General features: G+C 36.8%; 1 protein-coding gene across 16 annotated transcripts in view; it reads left to right on the plus strand.

Annotated features, from left to right (window-relative positions):
- Positions 1-15,386, plus strand: part of rimbp2.S (RIMS binding protein 2 S homeolog) — a 176,692-nt gene that overhangs the window by 100,967 nt on the left and 60,339 nt on the right. For all 16 annotated transcript variants that reach the window (XM_041580332.1, XM_041580338.1, XM_041580330.1 and 13 more), the window contains exons 7-8: positions 2,083-2,172; positions 7,123-7,245. In XM_041580332.1, the coding sequence (XP_041436266.1) occupies positions 2,083-2,172; positions 7,123-7,245 (213 nt within the window). The remainder of the gene's footprint in view (positions 1-2,082; positions 2,173-7,122; positions 7,246-15,386) is intronic.

Below are 15,386 nucleotides of genomic sequence, written 5' to 3' on the forward strand. Positions count from 1 at the left end.
GGTGTGGCTGAAGCAGGTAGCATGCTCTAGTTCAGTCCTTAGTGACAAACTGTATATTTTAGTCTTGTTGCACTTTAACATGTCTTTTATAAATAAAGCTTATCCTTGAGGGTGTGATTATATCTCATAAGGTAGCCTCAGTTATCCAAGGATGTCTGTAAAGTAGTTCTGAGTTATGGTATTTTATACCCTATTCTAGGGTTTAACAAGAAGTAAAGGCACCCCCACCCTTGAAAAGCACTAATTGCCTATGATTTTATTGCTTTCCTTCTGCTCCAATTTGCTGTTCATTGTTTCGAGTACAAAAGCTGCTTAACGCACATCAGTCAGTTGTATGCAGAATGTATTTACATAGTGCCAATATTCCATGTGGTGTCTTACAAGATTACAAAGGAAACACTCAAATAAGAGCAGGCAGCTGAGGGGGAAATTAAGGGAAGGAGGTGACCCTCCCCAAATAGCATCAAGTGTAATGGAAAAAAATTGATGACGGACAAAACATACAATGAATATTTCTCTCTTTGGATTTTATTGTCCTTTTTTTTACAGTAGTGGAAACATTAAAAAAAAAGGTCTCATTTTCCTCGCTAATTGTAGCTTCTTAACATAGCCTGTCATTTTCAACTGCTGCCATAAATTATTCAGCCATCATTAACTAAAGATTACTTAAAACCCGCATATTCACTTAACAGCTCTGTAGCTCAGCTGGATATGAGGGGCACGAGGAAATGCAGAGGATAAAGTGCACAGGGCATATATATTCAGTGTTTATGGAATGCTTGGGTCGATTCTTTGGCTAATTGGACGAAAATGAAATTCTAATTAAATCTCTCTGCCGTCAGGATCTTATGGAGCCCATAAATAAACAGAGGGACCTAATAAATGTATGCAGGTGGAACAGGTCTTACTAGGTTTTAGAAGTGGAGCGGGCTGGAAGCTATTTAAAGAGAGGGTTAAGTCAAGTAACTTCTGGTTTATTTGTAACTTTCATCTTGTCATAAAGCATTAGCGAATGCTGGAAACCATAGTTACATATGGGTGCACACTAAACTCTGGTGACTCATGAGTCCATACGCATGTCCAACTGCAGTAAATTGCTTGGTTTTGTACAGATGAAATAAGGCAGATGTTCACTCCCCGGCCCTGGAAAGGGAGCAGAGATTTAATGAACAAGTTGCCAAATGACCCTCTAAACACTGTGCTGTTCTGCTTGCTAAATTAATGACTTGCTCTTCAACAGAGAATGTGTCATTATTGGCCTAGCTCAACCTAGCACATCCATTATACTCTCTTTACATGCAGAGTGAGTGATTGTATAGACTACACTCATGCAATAAAAGTGATCTTTATTTAGGGGCACATTTACCTAGGGTCGAATATCGAGGGTTAATTAACCCTCGATACTCGACCGTCGAAGTAAAATCCTTCGACTTCGAATATCGAAGTCGAAGGATTTAGCGATATGCCTACGATCGAACGAACAATAGAAGGATTTTAATCCAATTGTTAGGAAGCCTATGGGGACCTTCTACCTTCTACCCATGTAAAAAGTAGTTTTATGTCTCAGCGGGAGCTAATTTCATCTGTCACCTGTTATACATTATATATCTATATATATATATATATATATATATATATATATATATATATATATATATATATATATATATATATATATATATATATATATATATATATATACACACAGTAAATACACTTCTCATCACTGTATTGAACTGTTCCCTTCAGCCTTTCATGTGCTTTCATAATACAATAAAAGCCACAAATGCATGGATCACTGTAACTGTGTCTTAATCTCTTGCATTTGTATCTATACTTGCTTTGGTTTTCAGATTTAAAAAAATAACATCCCACGGTTTTAGTACTGTATTGCATTTGCTTTCTTTATTACTGAGGGTCAAGGCACATCAATGCAGATATTAATGTTACTACTTATTGTTAGAAGTCAAGGGCTCTATAAAAACCAAGATATTGACTAAAGGGTTCAAGCTGAGCAATCAGTGAGCAGTGTGTTTGCTGTGAGTTCTACCAGCACTGACTATCTCCTTTTTCTCTTGTCAGGAAGATGAATTAAAGGATGTGGTGCAAGACAAGAGTCGCTTAAGCCTTCAATATGCCAGTCTATCCCACAGGGCCCTGCTGTATGACCAGGTATTAACAGCTTCGATCCTCACAACTCACATCTTTTGACATGTCTTTGTATTTTCAATATTGCTAGATACATTGCAGAGAGTGTTTCCATATGTGATTTATATGTTTAGTGGCAGTTTAAGGAACAGTCAAAAGACTAAAAGATCATTATTTCTTGTGTCAACTGTTTTTGTACACTGATAGTCTGCAGGCTGCACTTGTGCTGACAATGTACAGGGAGCATAACCAACATTATTGTGCATGAATGTTCTATTAAATGACACAGGGACATGTACACCTCAAATTTACTTTCTTCCTCTCGGTGCCACCCACTCAGTCATGTAACAACATTACTCATACTGAATTCTCACTTATATTCATAGATTGTCTACCACTCCTCAAACACCCAAATGATTAAAAAAAATAATAATAAAATAAGACACAACATTTGATGAATCAAAACAAAAACCTTCCAAGTGTAGAATCAAAGATGCTGGAACTAGAGTGTATATACTGTGACCTTATCTAGTTTCTAGTCTTAGTGGCAGACAATTATAGTTATTCCCACTCAGGTATGGGTATTGGATAGAAATCATTGGATTATTTTGGCCCAACTGCACTTTAACTTTATACCAGTAAAGGCCAACACAAATATAAAATTACCCCCAAAAATAAAATTGCTTTTGTTGGACATTTTGAGCTCAGCACAGAAGTAGCATTTTTTGTACAGGTATTTGAGCGATGTACAAAATAAGAGTGACTGTAACTGAGGACACATACGCTCTGACAGACAGGAGACTTGTTTGATCACAGAAATGCCTCTGGGGAGTTAATGCTAAAATACATATCAAAAAAATATATAATAAAAAAATTAACAATAGTGTAAGAATGTGTGTGTGTGTGTGTATGTGTATGTGTATGTGTGTATGTATGTATATATATATATATATATATATATATATATATATATATATATATATATATATATATATACAGATCAATGGTATAGACTATAGAGAGAGAGAGAGAGAAAAGATTGCGGCACTCACAGGTTTTGTTATGAAAAAACAAAAAAGTTTTATTATTCTCAACGTTTTGATCCCACACAGGTATCTTCATCAGGAGCTGAATACAAACAAATTTCAGTCCTGACGAAGATCCCTGTGGGGGATCGAAACACTGAGGATAATAAAACGTTTTGTTTTTTCATGACAAACCCTGTGAGTGCCGCAATCTCTTCCCTCTCTAAAAAAAAGTGCATATTAGTTTAATGTGAGCTATTTCCTTTTAAAAAGAAACATTTGTATTCCAGCTTGGCATATTTTTAGTATACAGATAGTTTTGTTCAATGTTTTTTTAGCTTTCAATGATAAGTAGGTCAAAGTAACTTGTATAATGTATGAATGTATTACAAAAACACCCAGGGAGACCTCATGCTAATTTAGAATTTTTTTATGCTATATGTTTCATTTATTTATTTCCTTTTAATAATCTTCCATGTGCCAGTCTAAAGTTAACCATATAAATCCATTATGTAGTGTAGCATATATTTTAGTCCATATTATACCATATTTCATAGTATTTCATGGAGAGGCTCAACCTGAAGGCCAGCTATGGTAAGATTTGGTGAGAATACCTGTTTGTTTTCATAGAGAAACCTGAAAAATCACTTTGACAGGCCAGTTAATGTCAGATTGTGGTGAGCACTTCTGCCCTAGATATTTTTGGAATTATCCTGATATACACACCTTTACCAGCAACCTTATTATAAGCTAACAAGAATACAATTGTAGGGACCCTGAGGTTAAGGTTTGTTTTACTCAGGCAATTTCCCCTTGTATTTGGACACCTAACTGGTCCTCTGGTTTACCCAGAGAGCTATGTCCTCTTTCCTGGCTCCATCGTAATTCAAGGTTTTGCCCATTATATAGCAGTGTTTAAAAGGGAAAGCACACATGTGCTCAGGGCTCTTTTCATGGATCCCATCTTGCAGGGAGGTCGGTACAGGAATGGGTCTGAATGTTGTCAAGCTCAAAAGTTGGGACAGTTTATTTAGTAACAGTAGTGTGTGTAATAGTTGCTCTTGATGCGAAAGATAGTGGCAGATTTTTTTAGTGAGCTGCTTTCTGGCTCCAACAAGGGGTTGATCAAGTCTCCAGACAGGGACACAAGTGGGTAAGCTCAGGGGCAGGGAAAGTGCCAAGAAGCAAGATACCCTGTGGAATCCCTAGTGCTGGAGAAAATCACCAAGACAGGTCGCACCACCCCTGAGAGGAATCTACTTGCAGTAACAGAAAATGTGAAGGTTTTCCACTGATTGTCTTCAATGTATAAGCATATACTATTGACTGAAAGCTCTGATCAAGATAACTGCCACTGTCCAATAAAGACGTTATGTGTTTGAAACAATTAATCTGCACTACTGTTACTTTCATCCTTATTCATCTGTACACCAGGAGACACTCGGGATCCACCTGAGGGTAAGGTGTTTAAAGTAACACACACACTGCTGGGAGTTGCAGGGAGTTGTTCATAGCCTCAGGGTGCCCAGGATACACTGCAGCAAATCACACTATTTCCACATAATTCAGGTCCACCCACGGGTGTGCTACAAAATTATGAGCTATTATGAAATCAGAAGAGTGAATTTAGAGCTCACAACAGAAAAACTCCTCCAATCTCTATTCATTCCTGTGGGATTTTTAGAAGTGTATTTATCAGATGGTGAACTCCAACTTTCTCCTATTGATAAATACACCTCTACTAATTCCTTTCTACTTCCTTCCTGGGTACTTGTCTACCCTCACTATCTAACCTGCAGCTGCAGCAGTGAGCTATTACACAAGTCCTAAGATCCAGATTTCTGTCAGCGTTCCAAGCGACATCCCTCTGACCAAAGCGGAGGTGACAGATACGTGATTTATATACCTTCCTAATCTCACCCCCTAAGGAAAAAACACCACCTGTGGCCAAACCTATACACAATACCTAATGTAATAATTTTGACCATCATCTGTCTTTCAGTCTCTCAATTCCTGCTTTTACTTCTCAGTGTGTTCAGAGATGCTAATATCACTCTAATGGTGGTCACTTTAGACAATTTTATATAATTAAAAGCTCAAGCTAAGAAAATGTCTTTTGGAGCATTTCAGTCCTGGCAAGCATAACATGTAAATGGAAGATCCGACTATCAGGTTGGGGATGGACTAAGATAATAAATTACTTGCAGCTGACAGAAAGGGGAATGTTTGGAGAGAACTGTGTAGAAAGTGACTTTGACAGCAGCTCAGTTATAATGACTTTTGCTTCTGCTCTTGTGCTTTTACCTTTACTGATAAGATGACATTCCCACGTGAGTGATGTTCCCTAATCCGGCTTTCCCCTTAAAGTCATAACTCTCACTTCTCCCTTTTCTCAGTGCAGTATACCGGATATCCATTCATCCCAGGGACACGGTTTGTTTATTATATTGCACCACAAGGAACATTTGTTGCAGAAATAACTGACTATAACATAACCTGAGACTGCAGACTGGATTAACCTCTGATTTGTAAGAACAAATCCAATTATAAAACAGATAAAGGAACACCACCTGATCAAGTTGTTATTTGGTATACAGAAATTTCCTGACCCATGTAAATGAATGGAGTTCACTTGATGAGCTGATGAGATTCCAGTTCAGGGAATAGAATGATTTCACTTTAAAAGCAGCAAATGAAAAACATTGTCTATGAATGCAGTTTGGAGCAAATGAGGGCAAGCAGGAGATAAAGAAAACCTTAGTTGCTCTTCAGTTTATTTGTGACGTTAATGATAGCAGACAGTGAATGACATGGAATGATGCGTGAGTGTTTATTGCAGAAGCAGTACTGAATATTCAGGCCATGTGAGATGCTGAAGATCTGATATATGTTAAAAAATGTCCTTGTTGAATGATCCTGATATAAAGGCCAATGTTAGCCTATGGGGAAGGTCCCCATAGGCTTTCTAACAATTTTCTGATCGAAGGAATATCCTTCATTCAATGGATTAAAATCCTTCGAACAATTCGATTGGAAGGATTTAATCGTTTGATTGAACGTTTATTCCTTCGATCGTTCGATCGTAGGTATAGCGGTAAATCCTTTGACTTCGATATTCGAAGTCAAAGGATTTTACTTTGACGGTCAAATATCGAGGGTTAATTAACCCTCGATATTCGACCCTAGGTAAAGTGCCCCTTTATGTACAGTCAGAGACAGCGTGCACCGACACCCCAATAATATTTGCAATTGTTTTAATTTTTTATTTGTGTTTTTTAAATTATTTAGCTTTTTATTCAGAAGTTTTTAATTTCAACAATCTGGTTGCTAGACTTCAAATTTCCCTAGAAACCATTTTGATTTTAATAAGAGACTGGAATATGAACAGGAGAAGACCTGAATAGACAGATGAGTAATCAAAAGTAACAATAATAATACATTTGTAGCCTTACTGAGCCTTTGTTTTTTAGTTTAAAGACTAAACTGAAATGACTGCTTATCCATTATGCTGCCCCCACATCATCAGGCAAGGCAGCAATGTCAGGTACAGAGACATGATGGTGGTTACCTTTGAAATATAAATCAGAATACTAGGCCAATATTTATGAAAAATACTATTTCCATAAATGTGACGGTTTCTAAATTAGTTTATTATTATACTTTATTATATAATTATTAGTTTATAATAAATTTGTTTATTATTTTTATTAAAATACATTCCATTTTTATTGTATTATTTGTATTATTTAAATTAGTTACCAGCAAACATACATTTGAAAAAAAAAATGGATTAATTCTGACAGTCTTTTGCAGATCTACCTGCCTACCTCTTTTGCAGATCTACTTGCCTTATGCTTGTTAAAGTGGCTGCAATTTTACCCTTCTGTAGTTTTGTATTGTCCACAAACATATCTGTTCCCCAGCCCTTGATATTCTATTTTCTTTGCAGGTGAAGTCAGACTATGAGCAGCTCAGAGAAGCCCTTGTCATAGTCACCAAAGAAAGAGATTTGGCTGTGAAGGAGAAATACCAGCTCCAAGCCAAACTGGAGAACTTAGAGCAGGTCCTAACGGTAAGGTGAATGGTTTTTCTGGGTATTAAAATGCAAGGAGTAAATAACATTCTGGTTGCTCTTAAATATATTAAAGTAAAGGAATGCTATCATGAAAATATCAAGGGGCAGATTTAAACATCCAATTGGGGATTCCAGAAGGATTCACAGCAGATTGATCTTTTTTTGACATTGTATTAAAAACGTTGTTTTTTTTACAAACTGATACATTTCATAAAGCTGATAATAAAGGCTTTTATTCTTCAGAATGTGTACCACTGCTTTGAGTAGTGAATCACACAAATTTCTTAGGTGGTATTCGAGCTCGGTGCAAATATACCCATCCAAATCATAATTCCCTATTGTTTCAAATTGTACGTGGGTATTTGTTTTCAGATTGATATGTATATTACAACAATAACAGTTGATAAATTGATCCCGGTGTGTTTGGTCTTGGCCTTAAATCATAGGCATTCTTTGATTTAATTTAGTTTAATCCTGAGAAAGTTCCATCCATCTTTCTGCTTAATTCCTGGTACACGTAGTATGCCTGCTGGTGGTTTGAAGTGCCATTGTTCACTACAATCCTGTAACCTAATCATTTGTTCACAATATGATTATATCTATCCATGATAAATCTCTTCAGCCTTTTAAACAATTACCCCCATATATAATAAAGACATACTGTTTCTCCTGGTGCAGTTACAGTACCTATAGCAACCAATATGTTGCACATTTGTAAATGCACAGTAAATGGTACCTGCTGATTGGTTGCTATAAATGATCTTGTGGCCTAGAGATATACAGTATCTATAGCTTTATATCATACAGTATACAGTCCGCTGTAATTCTAGAACTGGGAGAGATACTATCAAATACATATCCTATTAAACTAGAAAAAGTGGCCAAGTGTTTTTTCTTAAATACAGGTATGGGACCTGTTATCCAGAATGCTCGGGACCTGGGGTTTTCCAGATAATGGGTCTTTCCATAATTTGGGTCTTCGTGCCTTAAGTCTACTAGAAATTCATTTATACATTTAATAAACCCAATAAGCTGGTTTTGCTTCCAATAAGGATTAATTATATCTTAGTTGGGATCAAGTACAAACTACTGTTTTATTATTATAGGAAATCATTTTAAAAAATTTGAATTATTTGGATAAAATGGAGTCTATGGGAGACAGCAATTACGTAATTCTGAGCTTTCTGGATATCAGGTTTCCAGATAAGGAATCCTATACCTGTATTTAAATAATCAAAATTGATCTAATTAAATAAACATTTTACATAGTTTTCAGGTTTTAACGGCATCTTTAAATTTTTATATCTTCATATCTTCTGGTATATTTATTGAGCTATGAAAGAGTAAGTAGCTCTTGGTTAAAAAATGTGATCTTTATTTTTTTATTTTTAGTGCTGATTTATGAAAGATCAAATTGTGGAATCTGGAAGGATTCCCACCAGTTCAGTGTGTTTTTTTTTTTTTAAATCAGTTTTAATGATTTGACACATTTATGGTTAAATGATTACTGTGTAAGTTCATCAGAATGTGTTTGAGTCACTGTTAGTGCTGTTCACTATAACATGCAGGGAGAAAGTATCTGGGCAATTATTTTGTTACGGCGTGGAAAATAAATTGTTTAATGTAATGGTTTAGGGAGCAGTAACAATCTTTACTGCTTGGTAAAAATGACTGAGGAACTATAAATCAGCTCTGTATATCCTGAGCTATAGCTCTTCTAGCTGATTAAGACAAAGTGCTGGGCCTTCAGTTTCTGGGAGATGGTTTGTTCTAAAGTATTGCAGCTGACATATAGCTTTGTTACTTACTTGTTGTCATACCAGAAGCCCTGCAATTTATTCATGGGGCTTCAATAGAACATTTATACCTTATATCTATGATTTGTGCTGCTCTCAACAGAACTGGCGTTTGAAATGGTATAATGTTTCAATGAACCATCTAGAGGCTATTGTATTGTGACTATGCCAATAACATGGTTATTTGCAAATAGGGTATACTTTGTCTTTATCCTGTAACATAGGACATTATTCACAAAGCAAGGCAAACATGGTCGTCTTCTTTGTTATCATCCATCAAACTATTGTAGCTTTTAAATATAATTTGCGGTTCCTGTTAGAAATGCTCCTTTGTATTTGTAAATCGCACTTTATTGATGTTGTATGTCAATCGATTCAGGGGTTTCACATACCACTTATAATAATTGTTCATTCTATGTAGCAATATGAAGAATTTATTAAGGGGTTTTATACATACATTACCAGACTTATAGATTCCTGTGGTATACACTAATTAAGTGAAAATTATACGGGTATGGGACCTGTTATCCAGAATGCTCGGGACCTGGTGCTTTCCGGATAGCCGATCTTTCCATAATTTGGATCTTCATACCTTGTCTAATAAAAAATTATGTAAACATTAAATAAACCCAATAAGCTGGTCTTGCTTCCAATAAAGATTAATTATATCTTAGTTTGGATCAAGTACAAGCTACTGTTTTATTAAAGAGAAAAGGGAAATCATTTTTAAAAATTTGGATTAAATGGAATCTATGGGAGATGGCCTTCCCATAATTTGGATCTTTCTAGATAATGGGTTTCCAGATAACAGATCCCATACCTGTATATGAAATCTACTGCTAAGCAATAAATCTGCTGAAGGGTCTCTCCAGTCAATTCAGGGTCTGGGGTAAGCAATAATAATCACAGATTGTTGCCCAAAAAACTGTTGTCCCACCCAGGGGCGTAACTACAGAGGAAGCAGACCCTGCGGCTGCAGGGGGGCCCAGGAGGTACAGGGGGCCCCCCATGAGGATCTCATTGATGAGCAATTTGAACTTATATTGGTATTGGTAAAACAGGACAAACACTGGATATGTTGGGGGCCCTAAAATTAATTTGCTGTGGGGCCCAGCAACACCTAGTTATGCCACTGATCCCAACCCCCAAATAATTAACCCTTTATGCTTTAAGCAGTAATGATAAAAATAGCAGTGAACTAAATCTGATCTGAGGGCCCTGGAGTATGAGTGAAATAAAGAGGCAATGATGTAAGCAGAAGTGTAACTAGTTGGTTCCAAATTAAATTGTGCTAAATGTGAAAATGGGTAAGCTTTTATGGAATGGCAGACATTTCAACAAGTGGATGGTGGCAAGATCAAGGGTAAGTGCAGTAAATAGCAAGCATAATTAGAGACTGCTGTAAGATTGTAGGGTTGTAATGCCAACCCTTGTTCTTTTGAGTTATGATGCTCATAACCTAAATCTTAAACCTTTGACTTGTTATAAAAGCCAATTGAAGGTCTGACAGGAGAAGACAACAAAAGGTGGGCAGATGGTGAAGTGAATGTATAAATAGGCTGTTGATAGAATGAGTGCTGCAAAATCTATGGGCCATAAACGTGAACAGTAGTGGATTTGGCAGTGAAAAGGCCTGTTAATGTACATGAGAGGGGAGGGAGGCCAGCAGATGAAATGATTTTATGAAATGAGAACATTTCCACTGGTAAGCTGCAACAATTACACAAGCCAAAAAAGATATTCACTGTACTGGAAGGTGAACGTTATGTAATTATGTTATATCATTATTAAGTAGTACAATCCAAGGTCACAGTTGAAAACATAATTGGATGATGATGTGTTGTGTTGTCACAAGAGTAATAGCAAAGCCTGAAGGATAATAGTAATGCTTGCATTAAAGTAGAAGCTCCTATCAAACATGAGAGAGCAGTGTGCAGAAATAGCAGCCTGTCCAATGTGCTAAACATCAAGTTCTGCAAAGGAAAGATTTCTTATTATGTGCTTCTAATTAAAATGGAGCATGATTGTCTTTCTATGTCTGTCATACAAAACAGTCACCATGGTTAATTTGAGATGCAGTAGAAGGAACATATCATGAATGCGTGGGTAGTGCAAGCACTAGTTAGGTGGGCAAATGGTGCTCATAAAAATATTTTCACAACTGTGTCTGATGCGTGCAAATGTTGGCTTATTTTTCATATTCAAATACAGGGTTGAATCTTTGGGACGTTGTTTTCCCAAGTCAGCATCACTAGGGCTCTCCTCTGCCCGGACAGAAAAACAGTATTGGGGGGGATTAAAAAACAGAAAATAATATATAGTGGGAAATTTACTAAAGGACGAAGTGGCTAACGCTGATGAAAATTCAGTGACTCTAGCGCTACTTCGCACTCTAATGCCAGGCGAATTTTTGCACTGGTGAATGGACGTAAATACGCTAATTCACTAAGATGCAGAATTGAAGACCAATTGGACAGTTACAGTACTTAGTACTGGCTATTCTAAAACATATTAAAAGTTAACTTATAGGTGAACCACCCCTTTAACCTGAAAACCACAGCTCCTAAACTTACAGTATAATAGACCCCATACCTGTATTTTATGAATGTTTCTCATATATTCATTTAATAAGAACTGGACTATCATTGTAGCTAATCTTATTTTGCAGTCGCAGATTGGCTGAGGCTAAATTAAATTACATATAGACTAAAGAAATCATCTCCTGTGATCTTTTTGGAGAAATGTTTTGCTATAATGAGTTTTTCTCTTTCAATGGAAGAGCTATTGTTATTGATATTATTGTCTCCAATGACAACTCAGTGTTTGTTGCTAGAAATGAGAAAAAATCTTACTGTGTCAAGCATCTAAAGGCAATAATTCTGCCAAAATGTGTTGATGTTCTGCACTGCTTGGATATACCAAGAATATTGTAATTAATTGTAGATCAATAGACCCTGCAGAGTGGCTTGAGGATTCATCATTCCTTTACTCAAACTGATTTATATAAACACTATTCATCACAGTAAACATGCATATTTCACCCTGCCACTCATTCAGTGTGCCCTATCTGAATGCCTTACCAATACTTCAATGATAAATAATATTTAAAACGAATGCTTTTGTTTGCACTGTTACCAACATTCATATTTTGTGCATGTGGGTGAAAGGGAAATCAAGGGCTCACTTTGTTTGGAAATAAAGATATAGGGGCAGATTTACATAGGGTCGAATATCGAAGGGTTAATTAACCCTCGATATTCGACTGCCGAAGGTAAATCCTTCGAATATTGAAGTCGAAGGATTTACCGCAATTAGTTCAATCGAACGAAAAATCTTATAGATTCTTATAGACCCAATGGGTAATGCTCCAATTCGACTGGTAGGGTTCTTGTTCTTCCTCATTTCCAGGACTCTTAATAATTATACCACATTTATTAACTCAAATTATATCTATAACATTAACTTATTCTTACTGGTCCGCTTTATTTATTCTTTGAACAAGTGAAGACCAACACCAGTATACTGTATGTTTCCAGGATTTGCTTACACCAGAATAGGCAAAATAATTGTCCCTGTGGCCAGATGCATGCATATTGATGTCAATATTAGAAATCTAGGGGCACATTCACTAAGCGGTGAAAATGCGCTAGCGACGGCTTCGCCTCTTTTCACCGTAGTGCTCCAATTCATTAAAATCTGAAGTTGCGCCCAGGGAGGTGAAAGGTAGCGAAGTTGCACTAGCGTTAATTCGTCAAGCAAAGCGGTTACGCTAGCGATGCCTAATTTGCATACGGCGCCAAGTTAAAGTACAATGGACGTATATGTAGCAGCAAATACATTACACTACACAAGCCTGGGAAAGCTTCATAAAATAAAATAGAGTTGTTATTTTGCCCTATACATGTGCCCACTGTATAGTTTATGTGCCATATGTTAGGAAATGTAGGGGGGAAGGAGGGTACACCCAAAAAAAAATTTCAGCCTATCACCCTAAAAAAAGTAAAAGACGCCAGCGTTTTTTTTTTTTTTTTGAAGCAAGTCCTATCTACTCTATTGCACTTTGCCTGGTCTGAGGTGGCAAAGGCAAGTCTGGCGCAAGAGGTAACGTTCAGTAAAATCCTCAAGTTAGTGAATTAGCGTAGTTACGTCTCTTTGCCATAGTGCAACTTTGGCTGGCGTAGTGGTGCGGAAGTAGCGCTAGAGAAGGTCCACTTCACTAGAGAATTGGCGAATTAGCCACTTTGTCCTTTAGTAAATTTGCTCCATAGAGAGAAGGAGTCCGAAGAATATAGACACACATTGGAATAGTTTAATCATGATGCTTCTTTCTTTCTTTCATCTGCAGATGCAACAAGGTTTACTGCAGGCATTGCATTCCACACAATTTCAATAGATGTGAGCAGAATCAGAAAGCAGGGATTGGTCAATACAGATTCCATATACAATTACATACTAGCAAGTGACAGGAAAAGCTGCTACTGCTTATGGCAAAATATAGATTTTTAAGGGCCAGTTTATTTGCTTTGCTTTCCTTTCCCTGACAGAAATAGTAATTGGTAGCACTAGCTAGGTGCCTTACCCGTGTATATCTCTCTTGTATAATGAATATCTTGGGGGGAAAAAAAGTCGGAGTAGAAAAATCTTAGTAAAAATGTAAACTCTCTGAAGAGTCCAATGTAGGATATTATTAGGAATGTTATTACAGGTATGGGACCTGTTATCCAGAATGCTCGGGACCTGATGTTACTGTAATTTGGATCTTGATACCTCTACTATAAATCTTGTAGACATGAAATAAACCCAGTAGGCTGATTCTGCTTCCATTAAGGATTAATTATATCTTGGTTTGGATCAAGGTACTGTTTTATTATTACAAAGCAAAAGGAAATCATTTTTAAGAAATTTGCATAACATGGAGTCTATGGGAGGTGGTCTTTCTGTAATGCAGAGCTTTCTGAATAACGGGTTTTCAGATAATGGATCCCAAACCTGTATAATGCAAAATATTTTGCATTTCTGCACAAAAGAGAAATAGTGCAGCCATCAAAGCACTCCAAATACAAAACCCTCAAAACACAAAACATTGTGGGCCTGATGATTATGTATTTTGCTGTTAAGTGCAGTGTAGCCGAGAAACCAACTAATTATAATCCCAGTTCTATACTGGGGATAATGCATTCCAGTGCCTAGGAATCTCTTTTATGTAAGATTTAACATTACACACATTAGGGATTCTTCCTTTAGTAATCAGATTGCCTAAGGAAAGGGCCACTTGTTATATATTAGGGGTTACCCTCATAATCTAGTTTGTGCCCGTATGTTTATCATCCCTCTCTTTTTTCTTTACTCTCTCTGCCTATCTTCATATGGCCTTTTAGAGAGCTATAGCCTGGTATATGTTCTCCACTGATTTAATCATTTATCAAACAATGAGGTTTTACTTCTATCAGAAATCACTTATAACCTGTTTTGGGCCTAATAGACAAGTTTCCATTATAAATTCTGGTAGGCGTGTTTGGTACAGCCCAAAGGGTTTCCTTCCTATTATTCTATTTACCTTTAGCAAACCAAAAAATATTTGTTGAAGATTCATATGCATAAATTCACTATGCTACGCATATATATTAGAAAGAGGGTCTGTGGCAGCAAGAACTGCAGTAGTCCTCTCAGGGAGAACATGGCATCAAAATTGTATAAGCCAGCAGCTGCAGCAGCCTATTCTATATTATAGAATAGCTGGAACATGGAATAGACAAATCCTCTGTGATTTATCTTATAGTACAGCAAAAGTGAAAATATTCTGATTCACTTGAACTTGGAACTGACTGCAGGCAGCTTAGCATTTTGATATTGGTACTTAAGAGGAGTGAAGCGTCAGGAGGAGTGAAATCTTAGGAGAAATGACGCTGTTAACACTTTTATTAAATCAGTACATTTCTATACTAGTAGAAGGGTCTACACTTATCAAGGGTCATTGTAGAGCCCCACCACATTAATTTGTATTTGTATTATGTATATCTTCCACTGTCCCTAATGGAGACATGGAGAGGAGAAAAGCAAAGACATAAGTATGGAACCAACTGACTTGTTAAAGTTTGTTGTTTCTTGAAGGCCTCAGCTGGCTACTATCTAGATACTATATCAAGTGGGCAAGCCTCCCAATGAGGACCATCTTTATTAAATCTCTCTTAATGCGCGATCACTTTCAATGGCAGATGGTGGCGGTGGAGGCCTATCACCGGAATCTTTGAGCACAGGACCCTCTAAGCACACTCTGCTTCTCTACATTCACATTTCCTTCTCCTTTTATGCTCCTTTTTTCTTATCTCCAATTCATTACTC

The sequence above is a fragment of the Xenopus laevis genome, chromosome 1S, assembly GCF_017654675.1.
Source record: "Xenopus laevis strain J_2021 chromosome 1S, Xenopus_laevis_v10.1, whole genome shotgun sequence".
NCBI classification, from domain to species: Eukaryota; Metazoa; Chordata; class Amphibia; order Anura; family Pipidae; genus Xenopus; species Xenopus laevis.